At 43.7% G+C, this 24,705-nt stretch overlaps 1 protein-coding gene across 2 annotated transcripts; it reads left to right on the forward strand.

Annotated features, from left to right (window-relative positions):
• Positions 1-6,114: 6,114 nt before the first annotated feature.
• PRKAR1A (protein kinase cAMP-dependent type I regulatory subunit alpha) lies at positions 6,115-24,635 on the forward strand. Of its 2 annotated transcripts, none has more exons than XM_024760711.1 (11): positions 6,115-6,254; positions 9,474-9,653; positions 14,922-15,092; positions 15,910-16,001; positions 16,212-16,273; positions 17,098-17,144; positions 17,820-17,978; positions 19,287-19,347; positions 20,442-20,563; positions 21,496-21,577; positions 22,149-24,635. In XM_024760711.1, the coding sequence occupies exons 2-11, from the start codon at positions 9,480-9,482 to the stop codon at positions 22,319-22,321; spliced, it is 1,143 nt and encodes a 380-aa protein (XP_024616479.1). In that variant the 5' UTR covers positions 6,115-6,254; positions 9,474-9,479; the 3' UTR covers positions 22,322-24,635. The 2 variants fall into 2 exon arrangements, with proteins under 2 accessions (XP_024616479.1, XP_024616478.1); XM_024760710.1 differs by lacking the exon at positions 6,115-6,254 and adding an exon at positions 6,501-6,657.
• Positions 24,636-24,705: the final 70 nt, after the last annotated feature.

Below are 24,705 nucleotides of genomic sequence, written 5' to 3' on the forward strand. Positions count from 1 at the left end.
AGAGATTTTTTTTTTTTTTTTTTGTGGTACGCGGGCCTCTCACTGTTGTGGCCTCTCCCGTTGCGGAGCACAGGCTCCGGACGCGCAGGCTCAACGGCCATGGCTCACGGGCCCAGCCGCTCCGCGGCATATGGGATCTTCCCGGACCGGGGCACGAACCCGCGCCCCCTGCATCGGCAGGTGGACGCTCAACCACTGCGCCACCAGGGAAGCCCGAGCCTAGAGATTTTTATACTGTTATTTTCCAGGACAGGATAAGGGACATATCACTCAGAGCTCTTTCATGTAAGCAAAGAAACAAACCCTTGATGACATAAGTAGAAAAGGAATTTATTGAACGTATATTGGGTGACTCACGGCACTTCTGGGAAGGCAGGAGAACCAGGCTCTGGCAATGTGCCAGTTGGGGCCGACACCCGAAATCACAGTGTAGGATTGGTTGGGTGAGAACACCATCCAGGATTCCATCCACGGGATGTGAGTAGGAAAGCAGTTAATGGAAACAATGCAGCCTTGACATTCTGTGTATTTTCCCTGTGCCTTTCGAGGGATACAGGTTTCAAACGGCTTTAAGCAGCACAACAGCCTCGTGATTATTTATTCTCTAATCTCTTGCTGGCTGGTCATGCAAAGGAGTCCATGTGGAAAAGCAGCTCTGAGCATCCTTTCCCCCTTGATTGCAGGTCAGAAGTGTCATCTTGGTTCCCAGTGCTGTGAACTGCCCTGACTCTTCACTTCTTATTCTGTGTCTGTGCAGCATCTGTCTTCTCGAAACACTTGCCCCCCTCAGCTTCTGCGACTCCCATTCTCTCCTGGTTTGCCGCCTGCTTTCTAACATCCCTTCTTCCCTTTATCTTTTTGTTCTTGGTCCTCCTCATGCCATCTTCCTGCTTCCCTTTGCTTCTCTCTCGACACCTGCTACCGGGAAGGATGTCACTCATGCCCACGGCTTTGAAATGAATAAGCTGATGATTTCAAAGCCCTTAACTGTCTCCTGAGCTTCCAACCAGCACACAACTGACAGCCCCTCGCGGATGGCTCGCGGCCCCTCACCCCGCCCACCCCGCTGCTCCTCCCGGCTTCTCTGACTCAGTGAAGGGCAGCAGCATTGATTCATTGGCTGCGACAGAAACCTAGGGGTCATCCTCGAGTCTCCCTCCTCCTGAAGCTCCACATCAATCCCTAGGTTCTGTCTCTCCCATTTCTTTAGTGTTTCTGGAATAGGCCCGGCTCTACTCACTTGCATCAAAATTTTATTAGTTTAAGCCATTCCCACCCCTTACCTGATTCTGGCAACAAACTCCAGCAGGTGTCTTTGCTCCAAGCTCCCTCATGCACCCTGGGCCTGCCCTCGCTTCACTAGAGGCAGAGTGATAAAGTGTGTACTTGACCACGTCTCTTCCCTGCATGTGACCATTGTATGATTCCCCAGTGGCTCCAAGTAGAAAACCCAAACTTCTAAGGTAGGGGTTGCCAAACTATGGCCTGGGGGTTGACTCGCCCACGATATGTTTTTGTACAGCTCACAAGCTACAAATAATTTTTACATTTTAAAATTGTCGAAAGAAAGCAAAAGAATGTGACGTGAAAATTATATGAACTTTATTCAAAAGACACAAAGAACTCTTAAAACTCAACAATGAGAAAACAAACAACCCAATTCGAAAATGGACAAGAGATCTTAACGGGCACCTCATCAAAGAAGATACACAGATGGCAAATAAACATACAAAGTGAAGCTGAACATCATAGGCTATTAGAGAACTGCAAATTAAAACAGCAACGACATACCACTACATACCCGATAGAATGCCTAAAATCCAAAACGCTGACAACATCACATGCTGGTGAGGCTGTGGAGCAATGGGAACTCTCGTCACTGCTGGCGGGAACGCGACACAGTGCAGCCACTTCGGAAGACAGTTTGGAGGTTTCTTACAAAAGTAAACATACTCGTACCACAGGATACAGCAATCGTACTCCTTGCTTTCGAGGGCGGGGCCAGAGCTCATCCTTCCCCTTCTCTGCATCCCAGGCATCTAGGGCCTGCCCTGTGTATGCTCAGGAAATACCTTGTAGGTCTTCTGAACCTGACGTCCAGGCATGGATGAGCGTCAGTATCTGTGGACCCACTGAAATCAGACGATAAATGTCATATGTGTGTATGCTTGGCATATTTTCTGGGGAGAAAGAAAGCCCTTGTTTTCATGAGCTTCTCTGAGGAGACCGTGACTAAAATTATTTTTATTGAAGTATATTTGATTTACGATGTTGTGTTAGTTTCAGATGTACAGCAGATTGATTCAGTTGTTTTTTAAAAATTATATTCCATTATAGGTTATTTTATTTATTTATTTATTTAATTTTATTTTTGTCTGTGTTGGGTCTTTGCTGCGGCGCGTGGGCTTCGCATTGCAGTGGCTTCTCTTATTGCGGAGCATGGCATGCGGGCTTCAGTAGTTGTGGCGCACGGGCTTAATTGCTCCACGGTATGTGGGATCTGCATGTGGGATCTGCCCGGGCCAGGGCTCGAACCTGTGTCCCCTGCATTGGCAGGCGGATTCTTAACCACTGCACCACCAGGGAAGCCCTCCATTATAGGTTATTTTAAGGTATCAAATAGAATTCTCCGTGTTATACAGTAAATTCTGGTTGCTTATCATCACTATTTTTTTTAAAGCCCCAGATCTGTGAACTACTGATTTCGGATTAGCATGAGTTAAAACTAGCAAAGGCATAGGAGCTCCATATCTGGGAGAAGAATATTCAGAAGAAATTCATACAAATATCTGGGCTAGAGTTGACTCACGCTTGCGATGATTAATTTTTACGAGTCAACTTAGCGAGTCCCTGGTACCCAGTGTTCGGTCAAATACTAGTCTGGATGTTGTTGAGAAGGTATTTTTTAGACGTGATTCACCTTTAGAACAGTAGTCTGTAAGTAAGGCACATTACCCTCCATAAACGCCTTAAGAGAAAAGATTGAGGTTCCCAGAGGAAGAATTTGGGCCTCCAGACCCTCTTCAGAGTCAAGGCTGTAACATCAGCTCCTCCCTGGACATTTGCCAGTGAGAAAAGCAGAAAGACTTCTGCATTGGAATGCTTGCTGGAATTAGGTTATCTTTGAAACCACAATCCTGGGTTCCACAGGAAGCATATACACTCAGCACAAATACGTGGTGATAGTCTGAGAACTCCTCCTTGGAAACCTGAAATAACGTGCATCTGGCCTCACCCAATGGAAACTTTAAACATAAGAAACACTAAGAAATGGCATGCCAAAATATTCCTTCCTTTTATACACTGGCTTTCTTGTTTAAAAAAAATTTTTTTATTGGGGTATAGCTGTTTTACCACGTTGTGTTAGTCTCTACTGTACAGCGAAGTGGAGTTCCCGTGCTATACGGCCGTTTCTCATTAGTTATCTATTTTATACATATTAGTGTATACATGTCAATCCCAATCTCCCAATTCATCCCACCACCACCCCCTTCCCCCCTTGGTGTCCATATATTTGTTCTCTACATTTGTGTCTCTATTTATGTACACTGGCTTTCTTAGTTCAACTTCTGCTTGCTAAATGCATAACTGTTGTTTATTTTGCTTTTAAAATTGTTTGCTGCTGTTTGTTTCACAAACATTGTAACAGCAATTAAGGAATTTTGTTTTGAAGAGAAAAATTTACTTACGACGCCACTACCGTAGAAACTCATTTTGTGGAGTTTTCCAAGGACACAGATTTAAAAAAAAAAGAAGGAAAAAAAAGGGCTGACAGACCTTGGAATTCAGGGCAGAAGGCCTCTGGAGAAGGGGAAACCGCACAAGCTAGGGTGGAACCACTGTCATTTCTGAAATGAATTTGATGAGTTGAAATTCTCACAGCGGCACGGCCGTCTGTACTGAAAGAGCATTCGCAGCGTTTGGAAACCACCGAGGCTGTTTGGCTTTTCGCAGCAGCTGTCTCGGTGAACTCTCCCCAGGCTCAACTATCTACTGCACATTTCCCTTTTTGTCTTTCAAAGCCCCAGCCTAGGAGGATTTGGCAGCTAGAACAAGGTTGAGTGCGACGGACACAGGAAACGACGGCCCGTGGCTGGACTGGTGCCTGAATGCAGCTGAATGGGGACACACAGCCAGGCCTCAGCACGGAGTCAGCTGCCACCCAAAGCACCGGGCTCAATGTCACCAGCTTGCTGGTTTCCCTATTCTAAGCGTCTTGACTCTCTTAGGAAGGTAACACTGAGAATGGGACACAGTGCAACTCAAGTCTTAACCTAGTAGTGTGGGTAGCTCCTGAGGAAGGGGAGAGCAACTGGGAAGCAAACCAATCTTTATCTGTTGTGTCCCGCCCTGTGCTGGGCACTTTCTTTACATACATGCTACAAAGGGGAGTGATTAGGCTCACTGCCTAGGTATGAAACACAGCAGTCACTTAACTGCTCCAGGCCTCATCTTCCTTCCGTGACAATAACATAATAATAATACTGATGCTAGAGTTTATTATGAAGATTCAATTAATTAGTATGAGTGAAGCACTTAGAACACTGCCAGGAACACAGGAAGTGCTATAGACTTGTGTGCCGTTATTATCTTTATTGCTTCATTTTAGCACAGCCCTGCTCATCCTTTATGATCGAGGAAGCTGAGGCTCACGGGGATTAAGTCAATTACCGGAGACGGCAGAGCCTGAAACCAAACTCAGATTTATCCGACCGCAGTGTTTTCTTCTCAGAACGCGACCCGGCCTGCTCAGTGCTATCGAATTCCCCCTCCTGCTTGCCAGCTTAGGGTTCAGTTTAATTAGCCTTTCTTTGTACTGACAAGGGTGAAATCATATATACGACTGAGGCTGTGCCTTTCATCTCCCATTCCACCCATCCCTGGCGAAAGTCCCATGGGGGCGTAGGTGGGAGAAGAAACTTCCCCCCTACATTCCCCTCTTATAGGCCTAATCTGGCCTTTCTGATGTTGCCTATGCTTCCTCTGACTTTCAGAAAGCCCGTGGCGGGGGGGTGGGGGGGTAGGGGGAGGGATAACCACAACTAAATAAAAGAAATACTCTGATAAGCAGAGGCCTTATCATACTGGTGGATTTCGGGGAGCAGCTGGCCTGTTAGGACAGTGATGTCCAACAGAAATACTATAAACACGAGTCATAGAGAAAATTAAAATTTTTCTAATAGCTATATTAAAAAGGTAAAAAACAAAAGCGAAATTAATCTTAATATTTAACCGAATATATCCAAAATATTACAGTTTCGGCCTGGTATCAGTATAAAAATTATTAGAGGTATTTATATATTTTTTGTATTATGTGTTAAATCCATTGTGTATTTTACACATACAGCCCTAGAGCTATATACCCCAAGGGTACAACAGGTATCAGCCAGATACAAAGATACGTGTGCTCCAAGGACCTTCTTTATTCTTTTAGCGACTTCATATGTCCGAAAGCGTCCCCTGCCTCTCATCCCGTTTCCTCTTCCACGGGCGGATACTTGCATGGGAAAAAAAAATGGCTGAAGCAGTATAGAAGTCGCTCCCCCGCCCTCCCCTCCATCATCCCCGATGAGGGCAGTTTTTACAGGCGGTTGAGATTTCTCGTGTGGTCACAGACGGTTTGTGCCCACTTGCACGTTTTGTACTTCTCATTATGCGGAGTCGGGGCGAGGATGGGGGCATTCCAGGAGCTAGAAGGACTCAGGCCTCTCTTGGACCCCGACAAAGTCCTTTCCAGCATTTTGTGCCCATAGGGACTGTGTGGCCTCCACTGGCGACTGCACCCATGGAGGGGAGAGCGGCCCGGTTGGCCAAACAGACACTTGGCAGGGCTCGGATTTCCTGGACCGGATGGCGGCCCGGAGGCCGCGGCGCGGGCAGAGCACAGGATACGCGGCGGGCGTGCGCATCCCGGGATCCGCCCGCGCTCGGCCCCTGGCGCAGCTGCAGCGGATCCGCCACCTCCTCCGGGGCTAGGAAGCGGCAGGAATTCCCCCTCCCCGGCCCCGCGTCCCCCTCCGGCCCGGGCTACGGGGCGGAGTCGCCCACCTGTCATCCGAGACGCCCCACGTGGGTCGGCCTGGGGGCGGGGGTTGAAGGCTGGGAGAAAAGGCGGAGGCGGCGGGGGAGGTGGGAGTGAGGGTGGGGAGAAGAGAGGAGAGGAGGAGAGAGGGGAGCTGCCCAAAGCCGCGCGGAGAGCGAGAGAAGAGCAGCAGAGAGAAAAAAGAGGACCTGTGGCGTCCAGACTGGAACAGGTAAGGGGCGGCAGGTGAACAGAGGAGGGAAGCCTCGGGCTAGAGAGAGGAGAAGATCAGAGGCAAGCGCGAGGAGAGCTGCGGACGAGGGACAAGGCAGGACGGAAAGAAGAGTAGAAGGGGGATCATTCTAGGCAGAGGAGGGGCGAGGGTCCTTCAACGAGCGGCGGCGGAGGACCCGGGGCCGCTGCCCCTTTAAGGTTGCCAAGGCGACGGGTCTGGCCAGAGCGAGGCGCATTGACGTCAGCAGCCGGGCACTGATTGGCTGCAGCGCGGCCGTTTCCGGTGGAGCCGCCGAGGAGCAGCTGTAGCCGAGTGGATTCGGGCTGGGAGGGAACCGCTGAGGTAGCTCCGCCGGCCGCCGCCTCGACCGCAGTCCGAACCCGCCGCCGCCCGCCCTCAGGTGAGAGGCCTCGGCGGGGGCCCCCGCGCGCCCAGCTTTGCCGCCAGCCGCCCGTTTGGAGGCGCCGGGCCGATCCAAGATGGCGTCGCGGGGAGCGACCTGCGGGGGACGGCCGCACCCCCTGCGCCTCCCGGCTCGGCGTCTCCAGAGGGCCCCTCGCGGGCCTAGCTCCCGGGCCCGGGTCTGCGCCCCCCAGACCCCCGGGGCCCGCTCCGACCGCCCCGCCCCAAGTCCTCCCCGCTCGCCCTCCCGCTTCTCCTGAAGGACGGTGGCGAGATGTCCCCGGAATCCGCCATCGCCCCCCGGCTTTTCCGGCTGCCCCGGGGACCCGGCAGTCCTTGTTTTCCTCCCTCCGGCCTCTCCCGCGGGCGCTTCCCCTTCCTTCTCGGGATTGTCGCCCCGCCCCCGCGGTGGTCGTCGCCCGGCCTCTCCGTGGCTTTCTGTCCCCTCTCCCCTGCCCCCCTTTCCCGGTCCCCGCCCCCCAGGTCTCCCCTTGGCCTTCCGACCAGAGCGGGTTGCAGGATGGGCCTCCCTTCTTCTCGTGGCCGTGACTGTGGCCTAAGTGGAGTGAAGGGCACTTTCGTGTCCTTGCCCCCGAAATTCTTGTGGCAGTGACTGTGGCCTAAGTGGAGTGAAGGGCACTTTCGTGTCCTTGCCCCCGAAACGGGCGCGGTACCTGTGACCCGCCCCCCCTCCCCCGGCAGCTCAGTGTAGGTGCGACGCCGAACGGCGTCACCGCCGGAGGGATGCCCGAGAGATGGGTCTTCTCGGTGCTCCGAGGATGACCCCCAGGAAGGGCTCCTGGCTGGTCTGAGGGTCTGCGGCCTGAATCAGCGAGTTTCTCAAGGTGTCTGGCATAGCGCCTCGCATGTGATCCCTTTGAAACGGAATTGTGTCACAACCGACTTTATGAAAGAAAGAATCTCAGTGTTTTCTTAGGAGGAGAGGCAATGCAGTGTACGTTTTGCAGCAGTTAAATAATTGGGGGCGGGGGGAGCTAAATTGTTACGCTTTTACAACCAAGTACGAGGACGGACTTAATCTAGGGGTATTCGATTAAAAAAATAAGACCGTGAAATACGGATATTCTGGGGTTCACACGGTGACCTGACTGCGCCAGTCCTGGGGCATTTATGTTAATATGCTACCTTATTTCCAGTGTCCTCCTTTCGGTGTTTTAAATACATCGTTGCAAACAACAAACCAGTCTCACGCTTAGCCCCAGTTCTCTCATTTGTACCACAGACCTGATCTTCGAATGATTTCTCTGATCCGTTGAATACATGTATTGATATTCCTGAGATGGCTCTGAATGTTTTGAAGCATAAAAAGATCTGATTGATCATTGTTCTCGGTGGCTTTCAGTACAGTATTTTTTCAAATGCAGAAAATCCTACTGAAGTGGATTCTCAGTTCATGTGGCTGTCTGAACTGGAAAAGGGGCTGGTGTAAATCTGTCCGAAAGTGCCGTGTTTTTTGTGTGTTTGTTTTGTTTTGTTTTTTGTGTTTGTATTAGAGTGTTTATTTCTGAATTAGCAGCATGAGGCTTTTTCTGTGGCCTCTTAGTTTACGTGCTTGTCAGGGAGCTACAGACCTTCTCATGGTCTGTTAATTAGTTTACTCGTTATTGACCCTTACCATGAAAGTTGTCAAAGCAAGATGCCTAACAGCACGGTAGCTCTTTACTCTGCTGATTCCTTCTCCTTTGAAATTTACAGTCATCTCAGTGGTTTTGTGTGCATTATAGTTGGAAAAGACCAACTAGCATTGAATTCAGTTGCAAAGTGGAGGAGACCTCACTTTTATCTTCTAATCTTAATTACTTAATAATTAGGAGTTGAAAGGAAAACAGTTTATGGCTCTTTTGTTAAATTAGTAAGCTTTTAATTCCAGGGTAAGGTTGGCTGCCCATTGTTACCTTTGTTTATTTTGCTTCACATCCAGGTAGTTTGAACCTTCTAAAATTCACTAAATGCAGTTTTATCTCTTGAGTCTTCATGTGAGTTTAAAACTTAATGTTTTAACATTTTCCTGTCCAGATGAATAAAATGGTTTCTTTCCTGTCCAAATCTTTTGTCGTTTACTTAGTAAGGTGTTTCTTTGTTTATGTGGGGTTTTTTTCCTGTTAAGGATTTGCCCTCTTACGAGTGGGTAAGTGTGTTATCATCTAGAGCTGGAATCTGGTAAAAAGAGTCTAGGATTAAAAGTTGCTTTTATAACTCATCTGGGGTTTCTTTTGTGTTTTAAAAAATGTTGATTGTGCTAGTAGTTGGCTAACCAGAGCCTTTGCTCCAGTGGTTTGCTGGGTGAGATTAGAACACTCCCCTGGGATCCGGGTTACGACTAGGGAATGTCAGATGTTCTTTCTTGTGCTTTCTTGCTTTCACTTAGAGCTGACTTGTGTGCCCTTATAATTCTCTGTCCCATTTGCCATGTACACACTTGGCACGGCATCATGATTTCTTTTGTAGGAGGAGAACTGAGTGAAATTCCCTTCAGGGCCTGACTCCTCAGCACCCCGCCTCTGCCGGGGATAAGTGGCTCATACTTCCAACGGAGAGCTGAGGTTCTTCTCACTGTGGCTGCCTGCAGAGCCTAGATCCTGTGCAGCAGGACCTCAGTGAAACACTACTTGGAGAGAATGCTATTTCTGTACATACTTGACTCCCTAGCCCTCACCTCCCTGTTTAAAAAAAATCTACTTAGAAAGAAATCCTTGTGAATCAGTTGCCTAGTGAATTTGTTAGGTCTAAGGCCAAGTTGACATTTGCTCTTTGTAAACAGCTTTCACAGGCATCTGTGTGTTTTCCCCATAGTGAGCCATGGCGTCTGGCAGCACCGCCAGTGAGGAGGAGCGCAGCCTCCGGGAATGCGAGCTGTACGTGCAGAAGCACGACATCCAGGCCCTGCTCAAGGACTCCATCGTGCAGCTGTGTACCGCGCGGCCCGAGAGGCCCATGGCGTTCCTCAGGGAGTACTTTGAGAGGTTGGAGCAGGTAAAGAGAAATGGGGCAGGGCATGAGATGACCCTGACGATTGTTAAAGGGGATGCCGTGGGGTGCCGCTGATTCGTACCTTTTGGAAGAAAAGGAATTCTGACCAAATCATCATCATCATCTCAAATAGAACTTCAGAAAAGCAATGTCGTTAACGCACTTGAAGTAATTTTTAACTTTGTCATCAGTAGAATTTATCAAAACCAATCTGTATGCTAAGTTTACTTGGCTAACAGGTGTTCGTCTTCCAAACACAGTTCCTTGTAACTGTTTTAATTAGTACATAAACCTGACTAAATGAAATAACTGACTAGGTACAGTTGATCAGAAGTAATACAGCAGAAACTAACACAACACTGTAAATCAGCTATACTCCAGTAAAAATTTTTTAAAAAGTAGTACAGCAGTGGTACTGCTGTACCACTGAAGTGAGAAATTCTACAGTACTTGAAAGCATTCAATGCTTTTTTCTTCAGTAAAGCAAGTGAACTTATAAGTTTTATCCCACCTTTCGAAATCACTGTAATGAAACAGTTGAGTCTAGCTTGGGACTCATATTTCAGAAACTCTGAATTAGTGAAGTGTGTTTTACTGTAGAATATGTCTCAGGTGAATCGACTCTAGAACAGAGAGATCAAGATTGATGGTTGTCAAATTTTTACTTTACAGCTCTGGTCAGGACTTGTTTCCTCTTGAAAAAAAATTAGTGCAGTTTTTAGTCGTTGTTGTTCATCCTCATTCTGTGTATGTCAGTGGGATTTAAGCATGTGGTGTGTGCTTTTCTAAGCAAAATGATCATTTTTCATCAAGGTCGATGCTTGAGTTCACTTCCCTCAAAAAATGATGAATGAGAAAGTTTGGATTGTTAAATGTTTTGAGTAGTTTGTTTGATTTGCTTCTGAAATTCAGCGAGATAAATTTACAGGTTTTCTTAAGCATATTGAAGTTTTGATGTGCTTCATAATTGTGAACCAGTTGGGAGGCATTTTCTTAGGTATATGATTGTTAATTATCTAATTGTATTGCAGAAATATTTGTAATATATCCCACTGGTTTGGACAGTTTCTTAACCAGCATAATTTACTAGTAAAAGAGTCTGTTTTACTAGTGTTTAAAAAATGTTTGGGTGGCTCAGTGATCAGGAATTTTCTACTGTTTTCTTGAAAAGCTGTTTGTTGAAATTGGTGTCTAGTACCATGATTAGACTAATCAAAAACAACAACGGGGGCTTCCCTGGTGGCGCAGTGGTTGGGAGTCCGCCTGCCGACGCAGGGGACGCGGGTTCGTGCCCCGGTCCGGGAAGATCCCACGTGCCGCGGAGCGGCTGGGCCCGTGAGCCATGGCCGCTGAGCCTGCGCGTCCGGAGCCTGTGCTCCGCCACGGGAGAGGCCACAGCGGTGAGAGGCCCGCGTACCGCAAAAACAGCAACAACAACAACAAAAAACTAAGCAGTCCCGATGAATGTAGCCTTGCTGTCTTGGCATTGTGGTAGAAAGTCTGGTTTTCTTTTATTTCAGCAGTTTCCTGATAGTGAAATACTGTAGCGCCAGGCTGCTGTGGGCCTTCCCTGTTTTGAAGTGAAGTGTGTTTCTGGAGACCTGATTCTGAAATTGGTCACTGTAAGGTGATCCCTCTTCTTCTCTTTGGACATCAATAGAAGCCATCCGATGAGGGGATGAGGTTGGTGAGACGTGAAGGGTGTGTCTTTTTATAGGGAGTGTTGAGTGTGTGGTGCTCCTTTCAGAGCCTGTGCTCTCATAGCCCTGTTTAAGCACTGAGCAAGGGGAAAACAAGAAAAGATGAGTAAAGTAGTTTCTTTGCACGTGGGATTTTTTAATTTAATGTGTGTTGGCTTCTTTGCCTTTTAATAAAAGTCACAGCTTAACACTTTTTCTTATAATTCAAGGATCTTTGTTCACTTGCATACATTCCTTTAGCCAGGGTTGAATGTAAATATCTGGACTTTCAAGTAACTAGGTTTTCAACTTTTCAACAGGTCATTGTTCTGTGCATTAGGTGTTAGGTTATATGTGTGAAAATATGGTCACGCTCTTGTCATCTCTTTCCCTGTGTTAACCAGGGGTCATGTTTCTGGTACCCTCAACCGCTCAATAAGAAATGCACCCAAAAAGTCCATTGAAAGCTTCTGGGTTTTATTTCAGACTGTTACCTGTAATTTGAATCCTCTTTTCTGCATATATTTATTAGAACCTCCCTGTCTGATAGATCAGAGGAATTTTAATAGCTCCGACCATGGAGTGTCTTCTGTGTGCCAGGTACCGTGTGAGCACTTTACATACATACATACATACATACTCATTATTTCAGATGTGTGAGGTTGGTGATTATCACCATTTTACAGAGGTAGCAGGTAAAACTAAGAGAAATCAAGTAACTTGGCTGTGGTCACATGGGGTAGTAGCTTTATGTTGTAGTACCATACGACCCCCAAATTTCATTCGTTGACTACAGAAGTCCTCATTTCTTGGTCATGTGCAGCTCTTGTGGGCTCAGCCCATCTTCTCTTCTTGGCTCCATGTGTCTTGTTCTGGGGTTGACTGGAAGGAGCTGCTCCCAAGGCCGAGAGGGATTGATTGCTGCAGGGGCCAGAGTCAGATCTTACAAGAGGACATGCTGTGGCAAAACAAGCCACGTACCCAGCCCCAAGTCCGTGGGACGGGGACGTTTACTTCACCTACAGGGAAGCATGGAATGGCAGGGGCAGGGAGCGGACAAATAGTGATTGTTGAAAGCATATTAAGTAAGCGGTGGGCACAGCATCGGAGCTTAATACTCTAGGATGTGTTGACAGTAAGTGGACTGGGAGGGGTTCTTTTGTCTGTTTTTGTTTTAATAAGTGAGAGAACTGAGGAGGGAGGAGACTGACTGAAGGATGAACGACAACAGCAAGAAAAAGGACGTAAAAATGTATAATAGAAATCGATGAGCTCAGTAATGGCTCTGAGTCACCAGGATTAGGTACTAGCTGATTGCTATTGAAGATGAAAACCCATGGAACAGTGTTAAAATCAAAATGCTTTTGGTACTTCAAAATTGTCTTTAAAATTCAGTTAGATAGAAGACAGTTCCAAATGAGATATTACTTGTGAAACTTTTCCATGAAATTTTTGTGAAATATCAGTGACAGATTTTGGGGTAGAATTTGTGTTTTCATTTATACTCTTGAACTTTAGACTTTGGGGGAGACTTGAGTTTTAAAGTTCTCTGTTAATATGGAATGGGAAAACCTTACCTGTTTACTGGAATTACCGGAATGAAAATGAAGTGGGTTTTCTTTAAAAATGTATTTTTTTAAAAAATGGTTGTATATTTGCACATGGTTCAAAATTCTGCAGGTACAAAAGGATATGACAATAAAAAGTCTTTTTCCCACTTCGTTGTCTTCCTAGAGTGCAGGAAGACACTGTGTTCCAGGGATAATGTATGGGCACTTACAAATTCATATCCAGCACGTGCATGGTATTCCATTGTATGGATGTACTACAGTTTATTTAATCTCCATGTTGACGACCATTTTGGTGGTTGCCAGTGTTTTACTATTAAAAGCAATGATATAATAAATAACCTTGTATATCTGTCATTTCACACACACGCATATTTTAGAATAGATTCTTGGCAGTAGACTTACTGGATTATTTGGTCAACAGGTAAGTGCATTTGTAAGTAAATATGCAAATATATTAAAGTTGGTTTTGTTATAGGCTTTTCTTACTGTGTTTTTAATTGAAAATTAGAAAATCTAGAGAAATGAGAAAAATAAAGCCAATTCCTCCCTCCAAAAAATAAAAATATCAAACATGAGTCTATAATAGAGATAAACACTATTAATGCCTTGATTGTTATCGTTCTAGATTTTCCTTGCTGCGTTTATATGTTCTTTTATTTGTCTTGATGCCAAATGCAGAGCTGAGTACCATGCAGGAGAAAAAGTAGGCAGCTCCTTAGTTTCTTTATCAAAAAATTTTCAGAAATAGTAAATGCTGAGTTCATTTAGAATTTGAAAGACGGCTTAGAAAAATAATGGAGGGTGAGTCAGATGAATGAGAATGTAAATAGCTCATCATTCTTGGCTTTTTTCATTCTGATTTTACGTCTGGGCATAACTCATTCTTTACTGAAGACCTGAGAGGAATTTCTTTTTAAGGCCCTAGATCTGAAAAATAAGAAGGTCAAGTAGTTGACATCAGTTTTAAACGGATTGGTTTAATAAGTTTTTAAAAGCGGGTAAACTTTTTTTTGTTTTAACTTCAAGTGTCAACCCTGACCATAAAGAATGCATCCACCTCTGTCAGGAGAAGTATTGTTACATCCGATCTTAGTTAAATTCTAGGTTACCATCACATTTCATTATTTGTTTATACCTGAGACTCCAGCTACAATAGGAGCTCCACAGGCTCAGGACTCTCTCCTATTGGTGTTTTTTTTTTTTTTTTTAATAAATTTATTTATGGCAGCGTTGGGTCTTCGTTGCTGTGCGTGGGCTTCTCGTTGCGGTGGCTTCTGTTGTCGCAGAGCACGGGCTCTAGGCGCGCGGGCTTCAGTGGCTGTGGCTCGAAGGCTCTAGGGCACAGGCTCAGTAGTTGTGGCGCGCGGGCTTAGTTGCTCCGCGGTATGTGGGATCTTCCCGGACCAGGGCTCGAACCTGTGTTTCCTGCATTGGCAGGCGGATTCTTAACCAGTGCACCACCAGGGAAGCCCTCCGACTGGTTTTTATGTTCCCCTTGCCTAGTGTAGACTTGGCGTGGCAGATCCAGAGAATACATACTGAATTAATGGAGTAGCAGTAATCTAGACATTCTTCTATGACTTTGCTGTGCCTGAGTGATTATTCCGAGATGGCATTCTTGGGTGGGGCAGGGATCTCACACTAATTTCCCAGCCTTTTGTTTTGCAGTTCATTACTGTTGAGTGCATTACAAATCATTGTCAGTATATTATCATAATGAGTATATAGTTTTTTATTTGCATGTTACGTGCCCTGTACCAGTGGCTTTTGTTCATTAATAAATATAGCATCTGTTACCCTCTGAGAAACAGTGAAGTCTTTCCAGAGTATTTATTTTCAAGCTTGACTCTCCATTTCCCGCCCCCCCCATTTGTAATTGACCTTTGCACCTTAACTTTCAGCTTGGTAATAGAGGGAGAGATTTGAAGTGACTGAGAAGGACCGTCATTGGAGTATGAGAATACCAGCTGAAGAATGCCATGTTGAAGGGTCTCATTTTATAAACTTATAATCTTTTTCAGGAGGAGGCAAAACAGATCCAGACTCTGCAGAAAGCGAGCTCTCGTGCAGACTCGAGGGAGGATGAAATCTCTCCTCCTCCACCCAACCCAGCGGTAAAAGGCCGGAGGCGACGAGGTGCCATCAGTGCCGAGGTCTACACGGAGGAGGATGCCGCGTCCTACGTGAGGAAGGTAGTTTTGATATCTGAACACTGAGGACATGGTTTTGGGACCCACGTGGTAGTCATCCAGTCTTCTTTGATGAATGCGTGCGCTGTTTTGAGTAGTAAAATACAAACAGGATGGATCGTACTCCATCCTATACAGTTCCTGGGTACTTGGGGAACAGGTTTCTGTAACAGCATGCCATCAGAGGAAATAACTAACAGTAATTATGAAGCAGTGCATAAGTGAGTTTTGGGGGTTTTGGTTTGCATGTTGTTGTTTCGCAGTAGAAGAGCAGGCAGTACTCCTTTTTCTCTTGAATCATGGTGTCAGTTTCTTGACATCCTGTAATTCATGTTGTGGCTTTCAACCTTTTACCCTACAAGCGTCATTTGTCTCAGTTGGCTCTTAGAGCCAGTCTGCCATTTCGAGTTACGCTGTTAGCCTGAAGGGGGAAGAGAATTGTGCTTGCAAGAGGTTGTGAGACTAACAGTACCTGATCACAGTTTAGAAAATGACCAATTGTCATAAAATGCTTAGTTTTGCCTCACTAATCACCTCGGGCAAGGTGATTTTGGTTTGTTCCTTTAGTTGTTGACTAGGAACCAAATACTAGCCTTTAAACACAGGCCTAGATGTAGGCAAAGGGGATTATTGAGTCAATATTTGTTGAGAACTTCGTGGATCAAAGACAGTGTGAGAATGTTGTGTTGAAAATATTTAACTCAAAGCAGCCTTGTTTAAATACCGTAATGTAGCTTGACATTTCATTGTAATTTAGGTTGCAAACATGAAGTGGTCTTGGTTTATGGAATCGTCATTTTGACTTTCTGTTCTTTCTTAGGTTATACCAAAAGATTATAAGACAATGGCTGCTTTAGCCAAAGCCATTGAAAAGAATGTACTGTTTTCACATCTTGATGATAATGAGAGAAGGTAGGTACAGGTACTTTGTTACACTATTTTTCCAGTACAGTTGGTGTCCCAAACTAGTCTCATCACTGTCGCAAGGTTTAAGGCTCTTAGTAATTGTTCACCTGATAACAATCCAGGCTGAAAATCTGGGAGCTTTAATTCTAAGGTTAATGTTTGAAATCCACAGAAGCAGCACATGAAATGTAACGCGAGGCCTTCTCTCCCTTGCAGTGATATTTTTGATGCCATGTTTCCGGTTTCCTTTATTGCTGGAGAGACTGTTATTCAGCAGGGTAAGGGTGGCTGCTTTTATGGCACGCACTATTATTATTGAAGTTTTTTCCTCTTTAAGCCCGCGGTTTTCCTTCTGTTATACTACTAGATTTTCTTATTTCTTTTAAGTAAAATCTTCTGAGCTAAAAGGCACACTTTGCCTAAGGGACTAATATTTCCCTAACATCTGATATAGTTTTGTTTATGGTCACTGTTAAAGGGAATTCATGCATTTTAACTTTGTATGGAATTCCAGAACCACACATATTTCACATATCCTTTATATTGCTATTAACCACTTACAAAGTAAAATAAAGTAGAAAATAAGCAAAACACTTCTATTCTTCATCATCTAGCCCGTCTCTGTGTAAGGTTCTGTGCCTTCTACTGATTCTTACCTTTTTTGACCACATGTAGTAACATGGATCTCATCTTTTGCTGTCCTCTCTTTTTTCCTTTCTTATTTACTCTCGATATTTTCATGGGTCTTCATAATCCATATATTTTCTTGTTTAGTGACAGTCTGATACTTGTTGCTTACTATTTGAGTTGTTTCTTGTTTTGTTGTTATAGATGATGTAGCGTTTAATGTCTTGGTACACACGAGTGGCTTTTTTTTTTTTTTTCCAGAGGCATTCTTTGCCACGAGATGACTAAAAACTCAGTTTTATGACTTCTAAAATAAATGGCTGGACTTTTTTCTTGAAAGGTTCTGTTAATTTGTAATATACTCTTCTCTCACAGCACCTCTCTGACACAAGTTCATTTTTACATTAATTTGGTTCGATTTGTGCTTCTTTAATTAATATGCTTCTAACTTTTTTTTTACTCTCCTCGCCTTTAGGTGATGAAGGGGATAACTTCTATGTGATTGATCAAGGAGAGATGGATGTAAGATTTAATAATTGCAAAAATGTGTTGATAATCTTAAAAGTCAACTTGTTGATATTTATTGCTTCTAAGAGTTTCTAAAGGGCTGTTACATCCTTGTATGTTTGATTCCTTTTGCCAAATATTTTACTGACACAGATACTTTCTAAAGGTAATTTCTTCAGCTAGACCTACAGTTCAGAACTTTTGCTAGATAAGTGGTTAAGGCGTGTGTGTGTGCTGTGGAATAAGACAGGGGTCAGGGAGAGTCTAGACCGGTCGTGAGCTGGGAGACTGGGTACAGCTTTCTTGGTTCTGGAAGTCTTGTTGCTCCCATAAGATTATTAGAAAACTCGGTACCTCCTGCAGGTAAAATGCTTGCCTAGCACCGTGCCTGGCACAGTGCTCTGTAAATACATGTGGTTAATATTAATGCTTAGTTCACCTTTTTTGCCCTGGTCATCCTTACAGAGGACCTTTTCCTTATCAGACAATTAAACTAGGTAAATTACAGACACTCTGAACTTACTTAACTCATTGTCAGAAGTCAGCTGTTTTGCTCCGTGTGTACCAAAAATGTAACACATTTTATTTTTTAAAACAAAGTTCAGGGTTCTGACCTCTTAAAAAGGTTTGCAGGTTTTTAATACTTACGTATTTGTCTATGTAGAAAAAAACAATGCTTTTGTATTTTAGGTCTACGTCAACAATGAGTGGGCAACCAGTGTTGGGGAAGGAGGGAGCTTTGGGGAACTTGCTTTGATTTATGGAACACCTAGAGCAGCCACTGTCAAGGCAAAGACAAATGTGAAATTGTGGGGTATCGACCGAGACAGCTATAGAAGAATCCTTATGGTAAGATACATGGGTTTTGGAGTGTGGCTCACAATCCAGGCTGTGTAACTAACGTTTAAATAGTATCACCACATTAAAATGAGAATATTTTTTACTTGTAATGATTGAATGCTTGTATTAAGCCCAGCTTAGCATTATTCATTATACCGTTTGAGACAGTGATCTTTGAGAACAAAACTTTGGCCAGAAATAACATGGGAAACGAATGTGGTGTGTATGCAGTGGTCAGCTTATGTCTGGGAATCTCTCCACTTGTCAAGTCAGTGCATCTTCCCTTAGCTCATCGCTGCACATTACAGTTGGCCTGAGAGGTGCTGCTTCCGGGTGCATGGCGTTATTGAAGGCCACTCAGAAGCCATCAGCTTCTCTAAACGGGAAGGAGGTTAGCAGTGATGCAGGTTTCATGTCCCCTCTCACTGTAAAGGAATAAACGAAGTAATAAAAACCATTGGAATGTTCTGCTGATGTAATTAGACTCTATGAGAACTTCCTGACAAATTCATGGAGTAGCGTGGGGGTTTAAGTCCCAGTAAATGGCATTAGTCATCTTAAATGGCTTTCTTAAATTTGTGTATTACATGTCTGGCTGTTTGACAGTACGTGGTTGGACGTACTTAGAAAATTTTCTGTACTGGGATGGAGATACGTATATCTATTGTGTATATACTTGTATATGTATATGTAATAGATACATATTATATAATAAATATTAAATAATATAAATACATATTATACATATATATTTATAAGTATATAAATTGCCAAGGCAATTTACTGGGTAAGGGATGTTTATTATAGAGGAACTGTGTGTTTCCCCTTTCTGTCCCCCAGATGTATTTAGCAAACCTTGCAGATAAGACATTTTGGGTTAGTTTGGGGTTACGGCACTTTTTTTTGTCAGGGTGGGATGTTGTTTCTGTGGTAGCAGTTGTATTTCCTTCCTTCTGTGCAGGATCAGGGTTGTGGAAAAGGACCCTGGGCTGGAAATACATTCAAGTGTAGTCACATATATTACTTGGGTTTTTGTGTTTTTGTTTTGTTTTTTTGGAGAACTGATTGTTTGCTTTTTTGACACTTCACTAATTTGTGAATCCTTTGGGCATACACCTGGTGTTTCTTTTAGGAGCAAGTTACTAAGAGCTTTTGATTGAACTGAACAGAGGGCTTACCATCTCCAACAGGAAGAAGCCAGTCATGTATCAAGCAGCAGTAGCAAGCTTTGACTTCTCTGTTGTTGTTCATTTACTTGAAACAGTATTTCTTACTCCACAGCATTACGTGAATTACACTTTCTTTTTTCATTTATAGGGAAGCACACTGAGAAAGCGCAAGATGTATGAGGAGTTTCTTAGTAAAGTGTCTATTTTAGGTAAGTTTTGGAAGATTGCACGGAGAATTGTCACATTGAAGTGTTAGTAATGCTTAAGGAAACTGATTGTATTTCGTAAAGATTACTCCAGTTATCAACTCCTTTTCTTTTTTTAATGGTTCACAAAAACCACATGGAATGCAGAGTTGAAGTGTGACTAAATTAAAAGTAATTTTAAAGTGTGTTTAATTCGCTAGTATATGACGGACCTCTAAATTAGAAATAAGTGTTACTTATTCCTCCTGGAGAGACAGAAAGACTGGAAGTGTTCTCCTGAGTGTGGACTTTCACAGTTATTCCCCCTGGGACTTGTTTCTCTGTTGCTCCATCAGTGAGTTTATTGGTTCAGGAAAGTGAGTATTTCCAAGAATGCATTTCCTCTGTAGAAAGAATAGGTGTCATTAGCTTGCTTTCTCTGAAAAAATGCTAGAAGTGTGGGGAAATTTAGAGTAAAGTAGGGTAATTGGAGGCATTTCTACATATTTTGTTATGTGGACTTAGAGATATTATTACAAGCTGTTCTTCATTGGGAGGGGAAGTGGCGATTTTTATAAGGTAATATAGTCTTGAGTCATTGCTTTGTTATAGTGAATTGACTTTTTTGCCCTTATTTGTCCTTTCTCTGAAATGGTTACATTTGTTTAGTGTCTTGGGTGTTAGTTTGGCCTTTGGGAACAAAAGTTATTTTCTAGTTACTCTTGTTGGTTTTGTAAATAAATTCTACTGAGGATTTAAATTGATACATTATTTCTCTGAATCTCTGGAACTATTACTTTTGGGTCCTGTAATTGTAGGTTCGATTTGCATTGATGGCAATCTTTAGGAATACTTAACGATTACGTTTTTCTTATCCCTGTACCATCGGATGCAGTTGGTATAGGTTAACCTGGCCACTTGGCTACTGAAAGAAAGCTCTAGGGTCATCTGTAAGTAACAGGAGGATCTTGGTGAGACGAGAGGTAGTTGAAGACAGGTGCCGTGTTGGATTAGAGCCACTACTAGAGTATTGTGGTTGACTTCTTTATACCTTTTGTTTTGAGATTTTTAGCAATACCAAATAATGCAGAGAAATTCTTTTGATTCCTGCCTTTTAGAATCTCTGGACAAGTGGGAGCGTCTCACGGTAGCTGATGCGTTGGAACCAGTGCAGTTTGAAGACGGGCAGAAGATTGTGGTGCAGGGGGAGCCGGGAGATGAGTTCTTCATTATTTTAGAGGTAAAGACGGGGCAGCACCGGGCGGGGAATAGGGGACACCACTTCTCATTTACAGCTACCGTTCTTAAGATAAACAGTTTTATTTAAAAATTATCGTTCCCTTTGAAATGTCGTTGTTTGGTTTTCGGCCCGGCCACCACATTTTAAATGAGGGCTTTGCATGAAGTAATAGCCGAATTCTGACCTACTCGAATTAATTCTCCTCACAGAAGCCAAACAGAACTCAGCCATTTAGCACACAGGCTGTGATGTACTGCACCGTTCTTGTTAAAATCATGCATTTGGGCTAATTTGGCAAACAGGATCAAAGGCAGGTATTTAAATTCTAAATGTTACCATGTTTTATATCGTCACAATCCATGGAAATGTATAGAGGATACTCTTGCCAGCCAAGGAGATCCACAGAGCAGATTCGCTGTGAATGTGGCTCAGTAGATGCTAATCGGTGTTGTTCAAACCAGGGGTTGAGGAAGTCTTTCTGTAAAGGGCCAGACAGTAGGTAATGTAGGCATTTATGAGCCATAGTGTTTCTGTTGCAGACTCAACTCTTGTCATAGTGGGGAAGCAGCCATGGACAGTATCTAAATGAATTGGTGTATTGTTCCAATAAAATTTTATTTATAAAAGCAGTGAGCTTGGATTTGGCCCTCCTTCTACAGTTTGCTAACCTGAGTCTGAACCCTCGAAGTACCTCAGCGTGATGAGAAGTACCTCCTAGCAGGAACTGCTGGGGTAAATAAGCATCAAGCCTGTAGTGACTCTTCAATTACCGTTTATCACAGGAACACAGAGGATTTGACATAACTGCTGAGTCTGTTTTTTTTTTTTTTTTTTTTTTTTTGCAGAGTAGCTAAAATTGCACAGGATATTTAAAATGCCACCCAGGATCTGAAAGTATTCATGTGTTTTGCTTTTTGGTGATCTTGTTATAGGGTTCAGCTGCTGTGCTACAGCGTCGTTCAGAAAATGAAGAATTTGTTGAAGTGGGAAGATTGGGGCCTTCTGATTATTTTGGTATGTGGATTTCCTCACAATAAACACATAGTTTCTGTAAGTCACTTCTCAGTGAGCTATCACAGTCTTTCATAATCTTGCCTTTTCTTCTCCTGAATTTTATTTTTTAATATTTATTTATTTATTTATTTATTTTTTGCTGTATGCGGGCCTCTCACTGCTGTGGCCTCTCCCGCTGTGGAGGACAGGCTCCAGATGCGCAGGCTCAGCGGCCATGGCTCACGGGCCCAGCCGCTCCGCGGCATGTGGGATCTTCCCGGACCGGGGCACGAACCCGTGTCCCCTGCATCGGCAGGCGGGCTCTCAACCACTGCGCCACCAGGGAAGCCCTGAATTTTATTTTTTATTTTAGTTTTCGGCTCTCAGAGAAGTAGTGTGACCTCGACTCAGTTAATAATTAAGTTGTTGATTGTCTCATATCTGTCAGTTGGTTTTTTCCTGAGGTGCAGATGTAGTGTGGCCTGTACTGAGTTACTAGGAGGAAAAATACGGGTTTTCTTTTCCCCGGAGGGCGCCCCTCAGAAGACGTTTCTGAGGGAGCTAGCCCACCTCAGCCCTTTCCCTCCTGCAGGCGAAATCGCGCTGCTCATGAATCGTCCTCGCGCTGCCACCGTGGTTGCCCGTGGCCCGCTGAAGTGCGTCAAGCTGGACCGCCCGAGGTTTGAACGTGTCCTTGGCCCGTGCTCGGACATCCTCAAACGGAACATCCAGCAGTACAACAGTTTTGTGTCCCTGTCCGTCTGAAACCTGCTTCCCGTGCCTCCCTTCCGCCTCTCCCCGTCCAGGCTTCCCCGCGCAGACTGCTCTCTGGCCCCTCTTCGCAGCGCCACGTGGCCAGTGGCATCGCAGCTTCTTGTCGGTTTCTGTTAAAAGTTGCTCTTACTGCACCATTTTTATTTTGGAGCATTAACTGAGTGCTCGTACACAGTTAAATAAATAGAAAGAGTTCTGTGGAGACTCGGCTGTCCCTGCTTGTCTGTGCCGCGTTAGTGTTCACCCTGGGCCGCGCGTGCCATGCTTTCTGGTGAGGGCAGACCCTGCGCCACGTGAGTTACCGTAGAGTCATGATGCAACCGTGCGAGATTGCCTTTCAAGTGACAGCAGTTTCCTGTTACCATAAGCAGATTCTAGACTGTGGCCATATATGCTATATTTTATAGAATAAACGATTTCTCATTAAGCTCTGAGGATTAGGAAAAACAGATATAGAAAAATCTTAGTGTAGTAGAAAGACATCTGCCTGTATTTAAACTAGTTTAAGGGTGAAAAAATGCCCAATTTTGCTAATTATCAGGTGGAAATGATCTGTTCAGTTCTTTTTTTTTTCTTTTTAACAAGAATTTTTATTTGTCAAGCGACTTTGCCTGGTTTTGTTTATATCTTGTTCTTAATGTTTCCTCTCCAGTTCTAAAATATGTTGAGGAGTGGCTGTCTATACCTCCCTGCCTTTTAAGGTTCACACCAAATCCTAAGCTGCAAACATTGGGTAATGATTTAACTGCATCTGCCTCAGCTCACAGACTCTGATCACACTTCACTTGTCCAGCCGGTGCCAAATGTTGATCAGCACATGCTGAACTGAGAATAAGATTTGAGGTCTGCACGCTTGGTTGCTAACGTAGGGTTTTTGGTTAATGTATATCCTTCAGTTGAGTCCCGGATAATAATCTCTTACGCTCTTTAAGCACTGATTCCAGGAGATTGGATTTACTGGGAAAAGACAGACTAAATGTCGTAACCGAAAAACGGAGGTGGGATTGCTAAAGGGAGAAGTGGCAGGTGGACAGAGTTCAGTGTTGGGAGCTCTGCCCCACTCAGTTCCCTGGGGCAGGAGATTTGAAAGAAGCGTTTTACTTTGCTTTAACCTTTCCTTCCTTGTTTACATCAACTAGAATTTATGGTGGGTTGCGGGGTGGGGTAGGATGTGTTTGTTTGTGTTTCATATTGGTCTAAAAGGCCATCCTACTGAAAAGTTCTGCTTTCCTATCTACCACCTTATTTCTCTGGCAAACTTTTTTGTGTAAACGAGTGTTTTGAGTCTTAACTTTATTTCAGTATTTTCCAGCCTTATCAAGGTTTATGTGTTGTTACATTATTCCATGTGCACCAATGATACCCAACTGTTTATTTTTATTATTGTTATTTTTTGAAACAAAATTTCACAGTTCCATAATGTAGGCACTTTTATTTGCATTGTGATTTATATAGTATATAGGGTTATATTGGGGGTGACTGCAAGCATTTTTTCCATCTGTGTGCATCTGGCTCTGATTTTTAATCCCCTCTCCTTCCCCTTTCCCAGGTAATTTAAATTGGTCATGGTAAATTTTTTTCATAGATTTGAACAGCTTTTGGGTTGTTACTAAGTTTGGAGTATAAATCTGGGGAAGAGATTTTATTTACATTTTAGTGTGGGATAGAAAGCCACCTTATTTCAAATTTTTTATTTTTCAAAATAATCTTTACTAAATGAGGATTTTCTGGTCTGTATTTTGTGTTTAGCTTTTTATATTTAAAAGATTAAAAATAAAAATTATGTTATTAGCTTAAAGCTTGATTTGATCTTTGTTTAAATGCCAAAACTGTACTTAACTAAATTATTTAGAATGCCATAAGTTTGCAGAGTTTCATATATGTATATAATCATGCTCATGTGTATGTTTAGATTCATAACAGTGATTTCTAAATGAGTTTTGTTCTTAAATCATTTGGCTTTGCTGTTTACTCCCTTTTGTAATTTTTAATCTAAGAAAATTTAAGTCTGAATTTTAAAATGATCACATTTAAAGCCTTATCTTTGTGCAGTCTATGTGAGAAATCACGATTGGCATCATTTGTCTCAGTGGATATTCGGGGCTTTAGAAGTCATTATTTCTGGGCTTGGTAAGTGGATTTATGAGCTCCACTGCTCTAGAAAGCGTAGATGGCCAAAGGACCATTTTGTATTGTTTCCTGGTCACTAGTCTGATTATACTGTGTGTGCTAATATACCCTCTTCTTTTTGTTTATAGATTGTCTTAATGGTAGGTCAAGTAATAAAAAAGATTAAATAATTTAATTCTCTAACGAATCAGTTTTTCTTCCCTTTCTCCTCTGCTTCTCTTCTTCCTCTCCGCCCCACCCCCGAA

The sequence above is a fragment of the Neophocaena asiaeorientalis genome, unplaced genomic scaffold, assembly GCF_003031525.2.
Source record: "Neophocaena asiaeorientalis asiaeorientalis breed wild unplaced genomic scaffold, Neophocaena_asiaeorientalis_V1.1 scaffold30, whole genome shotgun sequence".
In the NCBI taxonomy this organism is placed as follows: Eukaryota; Metazoa; Chordata; class Mammalia; order Artiodactyla; family Phocoenidae; genus Neophocaena; species Neophocaena asiaeorientalis.

Bases quoted from the DNA above. Each gene is read 5' to 3' on its own strand.
- PRKAR1A (XM_024760711.1), top strand. From the start codon at position 9,480: ATGGCGTCTGGCAGCACCGCCAGTGAGGAGGAGCGCAGCCTCCGGGAA. The intron at 15,093-15,909 runs GTAGTTTTGATA...GTTCTTTCTTAG, and splicing joins CCGCGTCCTACGTGAGGAAG to GTTATACCAAAAGATTATAA. The intron at 17,979-19,286 runs GTAAGATACATG...TTTCATTTATAG, and splicing joins GCTATAGAAGAATCCTTATG to GGAAGCACACTGAGAAAGCG.